A 16,188-nucleotide genomic window follows, 5' to 3' on the forward strand; every position below is an offset into this window, starting at 1 on the left:
TTGTAAGTGTGAATTAGGGTGTAACCTGGAAAATAAACTACTATGTTTTTATCAAAAAATGCAACCTGATTTGTATTTAAAAAGCGCATGAGACATAAATGAGGAGCTCGGTAAACAACAATAGAACTAACATTCTCACGTTTGTTCTCGGTTTCGGTCGAGTGAAGTGTAGTTACCGAACGGTGGTTAAAATTTTACAATGCACATTTGTTTGCTGTGTATTTGAACTTCGTAATAGTATGTTGCAGAGACAAGATATTATGAAAACAACTATTTATGTCATTACTTATACACATTTATAACGTCAAGCTGAGTGTAATAAATAAGAAAGCACAAAGCTACATAATATCTGTCAAATGGGTACTATACTATCTATCTATCTACTATACTATCGGTATTGGTTAGCATGTACACGTATTTAGATGCCCAGGTCAGGGGTATTCAGATTTGCGCGTATGTACTAGAGTGTGTGTTTTGGTGTGTGTGTGTGTGTGTGTGTGTGTGTGTGTGTGTGTGTGTGTGTGTGTGAATGCATGTATGTGTCTATGCGGGTATGTCTGTGTGCGTGTGTATTCCTGTGTGGGTGTGGGTGTGTGTGGGTGTGTGTGTGCGTGTGTGTACGTGCGGATACCTTCCTTATATACCTATATTTTCTGTATACCCAACACCAAGGAAGAATCATCGCTACCAAATACGCTCTGAAAGCCCGTTTTCAACTAACGTTGTAATGTCTAATTAATAGGTTATTTAATTATTATTGTTTCTTTAATTTAAACACGTTTATTTACCTACTGATAACACGCACTTCAAAACTGCAATGTTAATTACGTAGCCCACATGCCACAAAGCACGCAAGTGGGTATTTTTGCACGCCGAATAAACTGATAACCGGATATCTTCCGGTCTGATATTTCAAGTTGACTGGGTCCAATAAGGCTATTGATTTTTAGGGTAAGTACCTATTACAGTTTGCCAGCCACAGCGGATGTGGCGAACTAATACAAATTAGCTACGTAAGTATGTCAGCCAATCGGAAGGATCAATGTTTGGCCTTTCGACCGGTCGAATGTTTTATGTATGCAAAACAAACTTCTTGATTCCTCGTTTTCAAAATGCAAAAACGTCCACTGCTTGACATGCTGCCTTGCTTTTTTCACTAATTCTGAAAATGTTTTTCTATCGATGATGATGTATTTGAAAAAAACATTCTAATGGTTAGATATTAATGTTCCCGGTACAGTCACCACAACGCTCTATTTCTGAACCGGTTCGTGTACGCAACGAACCGCGTGATAATCACGTTTCCACGCCGTTGCAGAGCGTTTAGCTACCGACTGCATTTATGTGACGTCAACAAAACATTAAAAGTGGCGCCTTATCTCCAACAGAAGTTCGCAATGTTGTCTTGTTGTGTGTTGTTGTCAGCATTATTGCATCTAATTGAGGGCCCTCCTAGATGAGTCGCAAGCTCTGTGAACTCATAACAAAGCCTTTCTGGATTTATAATCTTGGAGTTTTCTCCGCAGGTCGATTATATATCTAAGTTGACACCAAATTTAGTAAGACGCTGTGGCAAGTTGCTGATGTGTCAAATAAGCTGTTGAATCCACACTTTGCATTCTGAAACCTAAGTTTCCAACTTGGTTAATTTCAAGTTGGTTGGCAGATATAATTCATCATCATATTAACCCATTAATGGCCCACTACAGGGCACGGGTCTCCTCCCAAAAATGAGTAGGGTTAAGGCCGTAGTCCACCACGCTGGCCCAGCAGAGCTTGGTGGACTTCACACGCCTTTGAGCACAATATACCTACGGAACTCTCAGGCACGCAGGTTTCCTCACGATGTTTTCCTACAACACCGTTGAAGCAAGTGTTATTTAAATTACTTAAAGCGAAAGTTTGAAAAGTTAGAGATGCTGGGATTCGAACTCGGCCCCTCCGAAAGTGAAACCGAAGTCCTTACCACTGGGCTATCACCACTTACAATTACGTAATGTATAATAACGGTTTGGGTGTTATTTGATGGCAACTTGCCGCCGTGGCTATCTAAATTGGTGTGAGGTACAGATTAACTCTGGTGGTCTGGTTAGCTGGCCGTGCGTAGTTAGCACCCTATCGACGTGCCGCAAAGTGATTAAAAATCTATCGGTTGAATGTAACTGCCATACCCCTAATAGGTTAGCCCACTACTATCGTAGACTGCATTATCATTAAAAAAATACATATATATATTTCAATAAACTAAAAAACACGCTCGGTATAAAAAATCAAACCAATTTCATTTCTACCTTTTAAAAGTTTAGTTTATTTATAAAGGCGTGATTTTTAGTTTTTCTTAAACTATTAATTTTATTAGAGCAAAATTAATCGGTTGTCCATTCACCGTCAAATTTGTTAATATTAGAGAAGAGAAGTTATTATTAGAGAAGTTAATGGTTTGAAATTAAAATTAACATCATTCCTGCCTTTATCAACTGTACCTACCTACATGAAAATTAATAAAAATCTTATTTGGCAAATTGCAAAATGGAATAATCTTATCAAATTAGTGTATTTTCATCATTCCTCGATAGGTATATCTACAAAGTTTGAACGAGATCAGACCATTTGAAGGTCAAAATCAAGTTCAAAGGACTCTGATACAAACATACCAATATAATAACAATCACACAGGTGCAGCTAATATAAAGCGTGTAAAAAACGTCCTGTAGAAAACGACAGTTATGGTGGGGTTTTCTAGGGTCTTGTTGAAACTAATTTCATGTTTGATGTCGGATGCTCGAGAATCGAACTGCATTTTGCAAGCATGAACATTATGGAATAAAACACCTGCCTGATGAATAGCAAGATAAGTTTTAACGTAATAATTACGTTAAAATAGATGCCCTTTAGTAGATATGGATAGCTCTTTTTGATCTGCCTTTGACACCTCGATATTCTTAGCGCCATTTAACAGGTGGCCTGGCGAATTTTATTAGGCTTGGGTCAATGACACGCCAACATGGCCTAATCGATTAGCGTTACATTTTAAGGGGGTACCTAACTCAAAAGGATACGCTCTTTAAGGTTCCCATTTACAGCAATCGATTGCGCGCAGATCGCAGCGATCCATTGCATCGTCTCAAAAATTTATGTTTTCACACATACAATCTGTCGCTGCAATATATCGCAGTCTCGTTGCATGGGGGCGTGTCATCACAGAAAAGTCGTGCAAGAATAGTGCGCTAGTCAGTAATTGGTGTAAATAGTTAGCTTTTACAAAAGTCCTATTATAGTATAAAGGATTAACTAAATTATTTAAAATCCTGCGGAAGGGGTTGGTCTAACCAGGTTACTATTTTATTTGTTTTAAATGACAATGTTCGCCCATTGCCAATTCAGCTTCTAGACTCGTTGAGCTATGCCGGTAACTCTAGTTCTACGGATCTCCTGAATTCTGATTTGAACACGAACAGATAGATACTCCTAATAGGTATAGCTCTTTCCATCGCCCGCTGATTGATTGAGTTTTCTTATGTGGCCCATAGTTGGCGACCACGTTTCAGATCCGTAAGTCATCACTGGCACACACACTGTTGGAAGACTTAGATGAAGGGGTGTAAAGGGGAGACTGTTATAGGTCACCCTCGCCAATCGTCAACACAATCTGCCCTTCAACTACCGCCACGACAACAGAGTAGTGGCGGTACAACCATTCTATAACAGCTGGTCTAAAATCCACTGACTGGTAACGGGCAGCACCGTTATCGGTGCGAGAGGGCTTGCACCGAGATCACCAACCCGCCTGCCAAGCGAGGTGATTATTGGCAATACTTTTATGGGAAGGTACATAATTGGTAAAACCAACATTCTCAAAACTTTTAACTTTTTAGTCAATTCAAACACCTAGCCACAGTAGACGATCACGATTTGTCATTTTCGAGTTATTGTTTCAAGCGTAGGTAGGTGGTTTGTTTCATTATGTTGTAATTTATTAATACAAATAGGTAGATACGGAAAAAAACAGTTTACTCTAGAAAATACACGAATTCATATGTACGGCCTACTTATGTAGGTATATTTTTAGTCAGTTATAATTGACGATAGATCGAAAAGTGATTTCAAGGCGGCTGGCGGGCGGCCGCGCGGCGCGGCTAGTTCAAAGAAGAGTGTGGACTTTGTCGGATGTTTAAGCTTTTGTAACTAGGTATATTATATATACCTATGACGCTATTAGGCTCAACTCACACTGGCGCAGAGTCGAAGCGACGCGACGCGTCATGTTTTGCACGGTGACGCGCGCCTTCGCGAGGCGACGCGCGTCTTCGCGAGGCGACGCGCGATTGTGCGCGACGGCGCGTAGTGACGGAACCAGTTCAGAGACTTTCGAACATTCGTGAATGGTGCTCGCTCGACAGTATTATAATGGTTGATATCGATCTTATCATGATTGCTCTAATATCAGAAGCTGAAGAGGAAGAAAGTGAATTTACATCAGCAGCTGAGGATAGAAAAATAAAACGAAAATTTTGGGTTCACGAGTTATGGAAGAAAAGACATATACTTGGCGAATTCAGAACACTCTGTAGTAATGATTTAAGTCTGGACCCAAGATATTTTTATGATTATTATAAAATGGGTTTAGATAAGTTTGAAAATTTGGTAAATATTTTGAGGCCTCACATCCAAAAGCAAGAAACAAATTTAAGAATACCTATTTCCGTTGAAGAGCGGATATCAATATGCTTGAGGTAAGTACATTTTTAAGCTAGCTTAGATTTCCATTCTATTCTATTCTAAAGCATTAAAATAAAAATAAAAAATGTAAATTGATTAGGAAGAGTCAAAAGCATTTATTTTAATTTACATAGATTTATTTATCTTTAATTTTACGCGCATTATTAAGTACACAAGGACAGTTCTTCGAAAACTGATACCATGCATATCTACCTATCACATAATTTTAAGCTAAAATCTACATCACATTATTTCCGGAAAGTACAGGCGTAGGTATGACAAAAAATAAGTATTTATAATTTTTTGGAGAACCGTCCCTTATACCGTAAATCATGGCATTAAATCAGTCATACATAACGTCATTAACTGTAGTCATTATCACCATCCCTTTGTTGCCGCGTCGTCGTCCCAATCGGCAATGGTATGTATGGTGAAGGTGGCAGGTCGAGATCTTCCATACGATCTTCCACACGATATCTCGAAGAAGTGCTATTTTCGAACTGATTAGGGATTATGCTGTTGCTACTGGATGACGTTTTTGACTGCATTGAGTATGTGTTAGAAGGAGTATAAATGGTTGGTAGCTGTGTTGTATAATACCCGGTATTTGGCTGCATTTTATAAGTGTTGGAATTAGAAATACAGTTAGTGGAATTAGATTGTAGCTGAAGACTTTCTGATTCGGTTCGTAGTTCTGTTGTATAGCCGATGGATGAAGAAGTATTTGCTTGCGTTGAGTTGATATTAGTTGTTTCAGGTTGAAAGGTGCACATTTCATTCGAAGCAACTTTTATTTCCGCGTCAGTTACTAAAAGCAATATCTGTCGTTTCAGTAGCACTTGCATTTGTATTGGCATCCGTTTAACCGTTTTGGACATAGAGAGAAAAAAAGTGTCCGTTGGATCTTCTTCTGTTTTCTTATTTTCCAAATATTGTGCGAATAACATTTGTGATAGTGGTTGTGACTTCTTTCGAGTAGTATCGGAATGACTGGATAATTGTGATTCGGGTCGAGATGGCGACGCAACGGACAAGTTTGTGTCGGTATCAGTGTTTACGTCATTTTCTTCGGAGCTCTCTAAGTTAGACGTCTGTGGTTTGTTCTGCAAGTATGGTTTTAAAAACTCCAATTCTTTTTCAAATCTTATTGGCTTATCATTTGATCTAGCAGAACCACTCTTAAACTGTCTTAGCCTAATTGCTTTCTTGTAACAATCTCGAATTCTTTTCCACCGCTTTTGACACTCTGCCTCTGAAAAAGGAACACAAAATAATTTTTAGGAACACAAAACAATTATCGTAACACAAAACAATTGTAACTCTTATTTTAATTCAATAAAATGTATTATTATATGTGTATTTTTTAATTGTTACAGATTTATGACTACAGCAATTAGCTTTCAAGCCTTAGCTCAAAGTTATCGAGTTGGATACAGCACTGTTTTAACAATTGTACATGAAGTTTCCGCAGCAATATGGAAACATTTACAGCCAATTGTCATGCCGAAGCCAACACAAGAATTATGGACTAAAATAGAGGAGGAGTTCAGAACCATATGGAATTTTCCTAATTGTATAGGGGCAATTGACGGTAAACACGTCAATATAAGAGCTCCCTGGAATAGCGGCAGTTTGTACTTCAATTACAAAAAATATTTTAGTACTGTCTTGTTAGCTGTTGTTGACGCAAAGTACAAATTCATTATTGTTGACATCGGAGCATATGGACGTAACAGCGATAGTGGCATATTAAACAATTCTAAATTTGGACAACGATTACAAAATAATACGATTGGTATACCGCCTAATAAAAGGTTGCCAGGTATGATAGAGGAAATGCCACTTGTTTTTGTAGGAGACGAAGCATTTCCCTTGTCCGAACACATCATGAGACCATATCCTGGAAATCAGGTGTCTGACAATCATGATAAGAAAATTTTTAATTATCGCTTAAGCCGAGCAAGGCGCTTAGTAGAAAGTGCTTTCGGAATTCTGACACAAAAATTTGAGGTTTTTCAAAAAAAAATAAAAATGCAACCAATGCATCTTGATTCTATGATTCTTGCATGCACATGTTTGCATAATTACGTAAGAGAAAATTACGAACTCGAAAACTTGGAATTGCCAAGTGATAGTATATTACAAGATATACGGTCAGTCGATTACCATACTATGACAAATGCCATGGTGATCAGAGAGACATTCAAATCTTATTTTATATCCGAGCATGGGGCAGTACCATGGCAAACTGAAATGATCAGACGATGTTAAAGAAGTGATCATAATGTTACGTAAATATAACTGTGTGTGTTTTGTACAGACAACAGCACGTCAAGTGTAACACTTGCACTACGAAAGCCGCCATTAGCACGAACGGAATAAATACGAGCTCAAGGTCAAACTGTTACGTTTGACGTGCTGTCGTCTGTACCTAAATGTAATAATAATTATATAGTACTTACCAGAAATTTGCATTTCACCGCTTACTTTTTGCCAGGCATTTTTCCTACAATTTTTATCACTGTAGGTTTTCGCCTTGACGTTAAACAGACAATCATACTTCTGTACTAAATAAATTAATTTTTCATCTTCGTCCATTGTCGTCGTAGTTCAGCACTGTCGTCCGTCCGTTGTGGTCGGCGTCTGACGCGTCACTGCGCCTGAGTACGCGCGGCGACTCGCGAATCCGCTCGACTCCAGCCGAGCGTCGGAGCGCGAATGCGCGCGTCAACGCGCGTCGACGCGCGCTTCCATATTTACATAGCACAAATTTGTACTTAAATAGTAGAACAATAAAGGTGAATATGCTTTAGGCGGAGAAATATGACGCGTCGCGTCGCTTCGACTCTGCGCCAGTGTGAGTTGAGCCTTAATATTCCCTTTGTAACATTTACAGAATTCAGGTAGCATTACATAAAATTTTAAAAAGTGCTTTTACTTCATTTGCGACTATCGCATGCAAAAAAATTCAATGTATAATATAGGAAGGTACCTACTAGGTAAGTGGACTACTTTTCTCTTGGTCTCAAATTATATTGTGCTCTTGAAAGTTAGTAGGCAGAAAAATAATTTTCGACGGAAAATTATGTCGATACAGGAATATGAATAATAAGGTCTAGGAGACGAATTTAACATAAAAATGTAGGTAAGTATATAAAGATAGGTACTTACCGGCGTAACCATTTGAAAACACCCATTTCTTGCGGCGATGCCACTTTAAAATAATAAGTATCCAAACTAATTGCACATCCAACCCGAGTACACGGCACTTGACTATCTAAAAAACTTTTTAGAACTGAAAGTCCCTCGCCGCGAGAAGCATGCGGAACAGTACCGGCGAAAAGCGAATTAAAAGTGCGACGTAAAAAAACGTCTAGCTGCAATGACTGCCGATATATTGTGCGGTCAGACAAAACATCACGAATACTACAGCAATCGCAATGAGTTGAGTTTGGTTTTTTGTACAAATTACTTTTCGTCGCGCTCCGGTGATTTACTTCGTCATCCACGCTTGCTGAGTACTTTAGTACCGGACTCGCGCCTACCAGTTCAGCCTATTCAGTAGATTGTACTACTAGCATCGCAGTCGACAACTGTACTCTTTTTTTTAAATCACTAACTCCATAAACGTTAATTCCAATTTCCGTAATACCGTACTAGTTCAATTTATAAAATGCGAGGTAGTTAAGCCGTTTGTTTATTTACCTTTTTGAGTTTGACGTTTCTGTTAATGAGCGACTTCGCAGCGCTTTGTATTCGTTTATAAATTTCTTCATTGTATTATTTTCCTGAATGAGATTAAAATTAATATTATGTACCTACAATATCAAATGTAACCACTTTAAAACTTAAAAGAAATGCGAAATCTGTTTGTATTATGTCAAATGAATGAATGAAATAAGACAATCAATCAAATCATTTCCCCTTTTATTGCCTACGTGATGTTGTCTTTCACAATACCTAAGTTAATTTTTAACCGGGAATAAAAAAACATAGTAATTAACTAAAATGGAACATGATTGTTGAAATAAATATAATGATTTAACACATTATTTGATTGTTTTTATTCCTATTGATTTCCGGGATGTGTAAAACGATAAGGATGACCAAAATTCATCAAAACCTGAGACTAACAAATAATAACTTTCAAGTAACATATGATTAAAATCGATTATATTTAACAATAAAAATATCTCATTAGCAAATCTAATTTTAATAACTACTGTTTATAGATTTTTGACCAATGTATAGGACATTTGCCTCACAGAAATGACAATGAATAAATATTAGTTTTTAAATAGTTCTATACATAAATATATATCTGTTCTTTGATCTAACTAAAATTTCAGCACGCCTAGACCGATTTAGCTAATTTAAGCTTTAAAATATTTATTGCATTTGTGCTGAAAGAGTTAAAAAATTGGATCAATTTACTTATAATTTACTCAACAAACTTCGTTTATGTTACTTAATATTAGGGCCCCAATTAAACAGGTTTCATATTTTGCTGCTTAAAATATTTATGTAAGACTTTATAAATTGAACGCATTCATATACTTTTTATATAAATAAAACAAGTGGCAACATCGCTCTGAGTCTGTCAGTGCATGATACTGTCAGATTTCAATAATATTTTGAATTTGGAATTGTTTATTTACGTTGTGATATTGTTAGAAATTTAAATATTTTGTCTTATTTTTAAAATAAAGTATTAATGGATGAATTAAGAGGACCAACCATTCAGATAGTTCTTAATGTTAAGGAAGGTAAACGTGTATTTGAATGAACGTTTAAAGTAGAAATGCAAAGTACATTAGGTTTTCATTGCAATTTTTTTTGCAGGACTTGGTTTTGGTTTTCTAAAGAGCCCCTTTGTAGTAAGTGGCTCTTTAAACGGATATATGTTAGAAACGGATCCCGTAGTGCCATCTCATGCACCGGCATTTGACGCTGAACTAGTTTGGGAGGCAGATAAAAGGAGATTTAGAAGGTACGATATATTGTAGTTAAATATGTAATAGAATATTTATAATTTAGCATATAACATATAAAATGGCACATATTTGGGTGATTTACCTGTAGTAGTAACAGCTTGTCATAGTTATTGTTCATCATCATCATCTCAACCTATAGAATCAAGACTGTGGGATATAGAAATCTGTGGGATATAGAAAACCTCGCAAAAGTCAGGTTTCTCTGTTTGTTCACTTGTGGGGGTAGGGACTTGTGGACTGAAAAACGCAAATAGAGTTACATCTGCATTTTTCACTCTAGAGCATCCGACCCATAGTTTGGATATCCGTTTGGCATCAGGTTCAATTTGATAATTAGTTACTTATTTTATGGATGCCTGTTATTTACGCTTTACGTAATATTTTAACGAAATAGTTAAATAGGTAGAAGGCCGACAAAAAAATGATATTTTATCATCTCTTTATTCCAATAATCTGGTGATTTTTGTGATTTAATTCTGGTAAATGTGTATTAATAAAATCTTTGTCATTTATTGTGGCTATCTTAAGCACATTACTTTAACTTCTATCGCTCAGCTTACAACTTTTGTTATGTGTGTTTACATTTTAACATTATTATGTTGAAGAGTTGAAACTGAATGGGGTTAAGTTGATAATAAATATTTTTTGTTTGTTACAAAAAGACATCACAAAAATGTTCATTATATCAACCCATCATAATATCAGACTCAATGCAGCGCACAGGTCTCCACACATGAGAAGGGTTTAGGCTGTGGAGCAGTGAGTCCACCAATGTGCACTAGGCCAGTGTTGTGGAATACTGCTTCAACCCTTCTCAATAGAAATGTTAATCATATATTATTCATATTATAGTTTAACTTGTGACAGCAATATCCAAATTGTCTGGATAGCAATCTGGGAGCATCTGAAATATCCAAATAGTGTAGTGGACTGGCTTGTTGCATGCTCTACCTGTAACATATTATTCATATCTATTACTACTGAACATTGCCTTTCAAGAGATGGTCACCAAGTACAATTCTCAACTTTTCTGATTCACCTAAAAGGTGGAGTCTAAGGAGACCTGTACTATAAGGGTAACCCTTCTAGTATAGGTCTCCTTAGACTCATTATGTAGTTGCTAACCTCACATACAGTTTAGCTTGCAAAATCAAACTAAGCATTTTGCAAATTATATTTTATACTTTTAGAAAGGTCGATCTATCTATAAACGGATATCTATCTTATAATTTTGAAATAAATAATTATTTGAAATAATATTTTTCTTTGAACACATTTAGTTATAATCTTACTATAGTCGGAAAAATGTAATAGGCCCGTTTTGACATTTGTGCAAGACCATAGAATGTAACTTGGAACGAAACTGAAAGAAACAAAAAAATAAAAATCAATTACATACAGTGTTTTAAAAAATACGTAAATTTTTTTGGGACGTTAAATAATATGAAAGAATATATCGCGAGTATTCTTTTTGCGCTTACTTCATAGTAGCATGCAATTTATAATTGTTGCGAAACGTTCCGAAAACAGTTACGTTCTCAGTCTTTTTTTTTTTTATACTAGAGCTGTAACCATTTTTTTACTGAATATCGAAATTAAATATTGTGTAGTTATCTTTACTGCAAAGAATAAGCTTGGTTCTCAAAATGGGTTCTAAATAATGAGTCTGAGATGATGTATCTGACCAAGCGGCACATGACTTAAGCGTCCCCGCGCGCACTGCGCAGTTTTTCGTTCCTCATCTTGTAAAGTTGACTGTGCGCTCGTTTAAGTTTGATATAAATTGTTTACTATTACGTTAACTTTGGCTCTTCTATTTTGGACATTAAATTAAACATAGTGATTTGACTCGATTTTTGTGTTTGTTGTTATATAGTACTAACTCTGTTTCAACATGTTGAAAAGTGGACGTATAATCAACAGCCAGTCACGCGTATTGGTTGTGAAGTTAAAGGAATACTTTGAACGAACGAACACTTTACAATACATAATAATATCAATCAAGTACTGATACAAACTTGAATTGATTTATCGTGAGTATCGAGTACAGAGTCTTATAGTTCCATAACTAGTTACGTCGCGATGACAAATGTCAAAACGGGCCTATTACATTTTTACGACTATAGTTAACTGATTATAATAATATTTTGACTGTTTATTTCGAGTTAACTATCGCCAACGTCCATACCATGTTGAATACACCGGTTCTCGTCCGATCACCGAAGTTAAGCAACATTGGGCGCGGTCAGTACTTGGATGGGTGACCGCCTGGGAACACCGCGTGATGTTGGCTTTTTGCTTTTTTTTTAACAAAATTTAAGTTCTTTTGTTGAATTCCTATGTGCAGACGAGTTTAATTGTCAGTACCTGACCATTGTAGTGTGATGCAAGTGCGGACAAATCCAAAGCTAAAAAACAAAAAGCTAAAACTTCAACCTATGACATGCTGTTATAGTTTTAAGTTTTAATTTTTAGGGATTATTATTAACATTAGGTTAAAATTTTGTATGTTATTTATTAACAAACTCATGTTCGAAATAAATTTTTTTTCTAGTTTTATTACTATAAATTTATCATCCACAGCTTGCGGGTACAAAATGTGCCGGTTAAAATAGAGGTGTATATGACTGGTACTCAGGAGAGAAAGATTAAAGTTGGCTACCTGCTTCTGAGTCTCCTCGGCGCACAGCCTTGCCCGTCCAATAAGGTTGTTGATGTAAGTTAATTTACAAAAAAAAAAAACATATTTATATAAGTTCTAAATAATAGGTATTACAATTTTTAAACACTGAGTTTTGCTGTTCACAATTGTCAGTACAGAAATTCCTAGTGTCAGGAAATCGACTTCATTGTAAGCAGCATTGTCTGGCTGCTACAAGGTTATCTCTGCCTCTAAATAATCGGTATCGTACCGGTACGCTTAATAGCAGTGGCGTGCAAATCATACATGCACAAAATCACTGCCTACCCTAAATTTGATGTATTGTTCGTATAGGAAGAGGAATTTTGCCATATTATGCAATTTTCCTTTTATATGCATACCCTAGTAAGAAACCTAGTGCACGCTACTGCTGAATCGGTAGGTGTCGGTGTTTGTATTAAAAAAAATTGTGTGCGTGTACTAGTGTACACACGTAAAAAGTGAAACTTCTTAAAGACTATATTTTTCGAAAAATGATCTACTGCAACTTTACAGAAACTGGTTAAATAAAGTTAAATAAGATAAAGTTTAACAAAAGGCTTTTATTATCATGGACATGAATACAAATAATACAATTATGTCATTTTACTTTATTACTACTAAGATTATTACAGCTTTGATTTAATTGTAATATTATTATTATGGCTTATGGTAACTGAAATATGAAATATAAATATAAATAAATAAATATACTACGACAATACACACATCGCCATCTAGCCCTAAAGTAAGCTTGTGTTATGCGTACTAAGATGACTGAAGAATATTTTTATGCATACCTATGCATAAAAATATTTTATATAAATAAGATACTTATAATATACATATAAACACCCAGACAGTGAAAAACACTTATGTTTATCACACAAACATTTTCCCGTTGTGGAAATCGAACCCACGGCCTTGGACTCAGAAAGCAGGGTCGCTGCCCACTGCGCCAGTCGGCCGTCAAATATTGTTTACATTCCATAAAAACTCCAGCAATTTTAGTGCCGGATCTTGTTGTTAATGTTTGAGGACTTTTTTTTAATAATATATAAAATTCAAATAATCTTTCAAAAATTCAACTAGCTTCAAAGATTTTTCTGATGCAGATCGGTTTTTTATCATTATTGCAACCGAGAAAAGAGGCACGAAGATGGAGGAAGAAGAAAAAAATTAATAATATCGTCCAACTTCTGATTTGGAGATATATAAATATTTTCCATTTGACATTGAGCCATACATAAGACAGGAGAGAGAACAGAAAAATCTATCGATGAAGTTACAATGTTAACAACATCATTAGTATTATGATATGTATATGCTTACGTCTTCAGCCGTTTAAATTTTGCAATGCATTTGAAGTTCGAATAAACTCGAATCAACCGTGGTTGGGACGAGAAAAAGACGGAGCGTAACGAAAAAATGTGACGCGTAACTGAAAAATGTTACACTAAATTTTTTTCCAACCCCGATAAAGAAGTTTCACTTCAAAAAAATACTTTACCCTCCATCTTATTTCTCTTTAAAAAAATCCTTGCTTTAGGTAGATAAAACAGTAGTTTAAAATTACAGATAAAACATACATGGCACAAACTGCTCGGCGTAAAGTCAGAGGGGAAATGTTGCCATCCACAACTGCTGATGAGTCTCTCCATTGAAGATAGAATCAGCACACCTACACCGGTATGTATAAGTTCAATAACTAATCGTCAACAGTTATATTTGTGTATAACGTACGAGAACGCTAAATCGTTTAGCGGCGCGTCCTTGTCGGTAGGGTGGTAACTAGTTACGGCAGAAGCCTCCCACCAGAAAAAAATAATATACCATCTACTGTGATCGTTATCCCATCTACACAGCTTGGTGATAATGTATAAATTCTCCCGTTGGGATAAGTCTTTTCACCAATTGTACAAACATACCAACAAGAGCGCTGGTTTTACTAGTATACGACTAAACGATTGTGAGACTGTAGATTTTAGGGCCATGTTGTTAATCCGGCATCAAGCTTAGAAGTTTTGAAGCTTGGTTTAATCATAGATTTACTAATGCAAAGACAGCCTACTATTAGCTTTATGTGTGGTTACTGACCCTTCAAAACCCACAGATAAAATAAAATAAAATGTAAAACTCACATTGTGGGATCATTCAAATGTTTTTTTAATACTATGTACTAAAGTACATATGTATGCACAAATAGCATATAAAAGTCTCTGGTACTGAAGGCCTCTCCCAACAGCAGGATTTGCCCGTGATCATCACGCTGGGCAGACGGGTTGGTGATCATTTTAGATTTAGTAGTAACAAAGAGAATACTGCTGCCCGTTCATACATAACGTTGTGTCTTAATTAATGTACGTATTAATTTACTGTATGTTTGTATTAATGTACTAAGGTCTTAAATGTTTTGTTAGAGGAAATTGTGTTAAACAGAATGAGGTTTATGTGGTTTTGATGTAACACAAATTGCATGTTTTTTTTATTTTTAAGATTAATGAATAAATTAAAAAACAATCGGAGCTTATAGGTACTAAGCTGGTAATGAGCATTATTTAATATTTCAGAGAAACGAGCTACGCATTTTCCACAGCAATGAGATCGCATACCCATCTGCTCGTTCAACTAAGAGCGCAGCCAATTCCGCGGCTCGGTCTATGCTGCTAACATTAGGTACGTTTTTTTGTAATTTTTATATTATCTCACAGATTGTCATATTCTGATTGTGTAATTCAACACAGCTCCCGCCAACGTCCATACCATGTTGAATACACCGGTTCTCGTCCGATCACCGAAGTTAAGCAACATCGGGCGCGGTCAGTACTTGGATGGGTGACCGCCTGGGAACACCGCGTGATGTTGGCTTTTTTACTTTTTTTTATTGTTAATAATTTCATATTCTTTATTTTAGTTTTGCAAAGTGTAACATTAGTTAAAATATATTCTCTTGAAAGACCAGTCAGTACCAAATTATTTGAAAATGATGATGATTACGCTACTGCTGACATCTAGTGCACTGTTGGTGAACTATCAACGTCCGCGTTGTGTAGCACCAATATTTGGTAACGACTCGTCTCCCCACCGCCAGATGCCCGTGTTCCGCGTAGGGGTGTTTGTGCCTCGCGCTATGGAAATGCGTCCGCGCGCAATGACTACCCCGCGCTTACGTCGTCTAAGCATACTTACCTGGCGTAGGGGACACCGTGATCATGAAGGCGGTTCCCCCAGAGCGAGGCCCTTCCATTGCACTGCGGTTGGGTTGACCTCTGCGATTATCCCTAATGCGGATAACTCGGACGTGTAATTTTTGGTAGTGGGGACTGCGTACGCGCCGTCCCCCTCTTAATATGCTAGCATGAGAGGAGCTTACAGCCTGGTTGCTTCGACAAGAACAGAGGTGCCAGATATTGATATTTTTTTGTTCCCAATTTTAACAATTCTACAATTGACCAAAATAATAAATAAAGAAATAGCATGTTATTACAGGCACAAGGGATGGTGGAACTTAACACCTATGCTTCAGGATGTTGGACACATGTCAGCACTTTATACGACTTATGGCGTTGGTTTCCCAATTATTAGTTAACATACTAAAAATTGGGAAGCCCCCCCTGGCTTTTACACACTTTCGTGGAAATACCTAAAGAGTTAAATAACTGATATATATTTTATTAGACCCATCACAATATGACGGCCTATTGGCGCAGTTTGCAGCGACCCTGCTTTCTGAGCCCAAGCCCGGGTTTTCGATTCCCACTACTGGAAAATGTTTGTGTGAAGAATATGACTGTT

The 16,188-nt window shown here is 36.6% G+C and overlaps 4 protein-coding genes and 3 non-coding genes across 12 annotated transcripts in view; 5 read left to right on the forward strand and 2 right to left on the reverse strand.

The window, feature by feature from the left end:
• Positions 1-8,510, reverse strand: part of LOC120632662 — a 67,061-nt gene extending 58,551 nt beyond the window's left edge. Inside the window, exon 1 of one of the 2 annotated variants that reach the window (XM_039902612.1) lies at positions 8,425-8,510. In XM_039902612.1, the coding sequence (XP_039758546.1) occupies positions 8,425-8,495 (71 nt within the window). In that variant the 5' untranslated portion in view covers positions 8,496-8,510. Of the gene's footprint in view, positions 1-7,890; positions 8,343-8,424 lie in introns of those variants that run through there. The other variant, XM_039902613.1, reaches the window with a different exon arrangement.
• On the forward strand, positions 4,374-7,188 carry LOC120632664 (protein ALP1-like). Its single transcript, XM_039902614.1, has 2 exons — positions 4,374-4,733; positions 6,096-7,188. The coding sequence occupies exons 1-2, from the start codon at positions 4,408-4,410 to the stop codon at positions 6,988-6,990; spliced, it is 1,221 nt and encodes a 406-aa protein (XP_039758548.1). The 5' UTR covers positions 4,374-4,407; the 3' UTR covers positions 6,991-7,188.
• On the reverse strand, positions 4,829-7,338 carry LOC120632665. Its single transcript, XM_039902615.1, has 2 exons — positions 7,182-7,338; positions 4,829-5,971 (listed from the first exon to the last, which is right to left on the reverse strand). Exons 1-2 carry the CDS (start codon positions 7,315-7,317, stop codon positions 5,082-5,084), a joined length of 1,026 nt encoding a protein of 341 aa, XP_039758549.1. The 5' UTR covers positions 7,318-7,338; the 3' UTR covers positions 4,829-5,081.
• An 863-nt stretch (positions 8,511-9,373) lies between the features above and the next one.
• LOC120632724 (centrosomal protein of 120 kDa-like) overlaps positions 9,374-16,188 on the forward strand; it is a 29,060-nt gene continuing 22,245 nt past the window's right edge. For 4 of the 5 annotated variants that reach the window (XM_039902704.1, XM_039902708.1, XM_039902705.1 and 1 more), the window contains exons 1-5: positions 9,374-9,485; positions 9,562-9,709; positions 12,297-12,429; positions 13,972-14,082; positions 14,964-15,069. In XM_039902704.1, the coding sequence (XP_039758638.1) occupies positions 9,434-9,485; positions 9,562-9,709; positions 12,297-12,429; positions 13,972-14,082; positions 14,964-15,069 (550 nt within the window). In that variant the 5' untranslated portion in view covers positions 9,374-9,433. The remainder of the gene's footprint in view (positions 9,486-9,561; positions 9,710-12,296; positions 12,430-13,971; positions 14,083-14,963; positions 15,070-16,188) is intronic. The other variant, XM_039902707.1, reaches the window with a different exon arrangement.
• LOC120632920 lies at positions 11,888-12,006 on the forward strand. Its single transcript, XR_005659154.1, has one exon. It is a non-coding gene; the product is annotated as a 5S ribosomal RNA (ribosomal RNA).
• On the forward strand, positions 15,143-15,261 carry LOC120632957. The gene has a single exon (XR_005659186.1). It is a non-coding gene; the product is annotated as a 5S ribosomal RNA (ribosomal RNA).
• LOC120632947 lies at positions 15,575-15,736 on the forward strand. The gene has a single exon (XR_005659176.1). It is a non-coding gene; the product is annotated as a U1 spliceosomal RNA (small nuclear RNA).

This window comes from Pararge aegeria, chromosome 20, assembly GCF_905163445.1.
Source record: "Pararge aegeria chromosome 20, ilParAegt1.1, whole genome shotgun sequence".
In the NCBI taxonomy this organism is placed as follows: Eukaryota; Metazoa; Arthropoda; class Insecta; order Lepidoptera; family Nymphalidae; genus Pararge; species Pararge aegeria.

Excerpts from the sequence above, each read along its gene's own strand:
- LOC120632664 (XM_039902614.1), top strand. The coding sequence starts at position 4,408 with ATGGTTGATATCGATCTTATCATGATTGCTCTAATATCAGAAGCTGAA. Across the intron at positions 4,734-6,095 it reads CGGATATCAATATGCTTGAG|ATTTATGACTACAGCAATTA; the intron begins GTAAGTACATTT and ends TAATTGTTACAG.
- LOC120632665 (XM_039902615.1), bottom strand. The coding sequence starts at position 7,317 with ATGGACGAAGATGAAAAATTAATTTATTTAGTACAGAAGTATGATTGT. Across the intron at positions 5,972-7,181 it reads CGGTGAAATGCAAATTTCTG|AGGCAGAGTGTCAAAAGCGG; the intron begins GTAAGTACTATA and ends TTCCTTTTTCAG.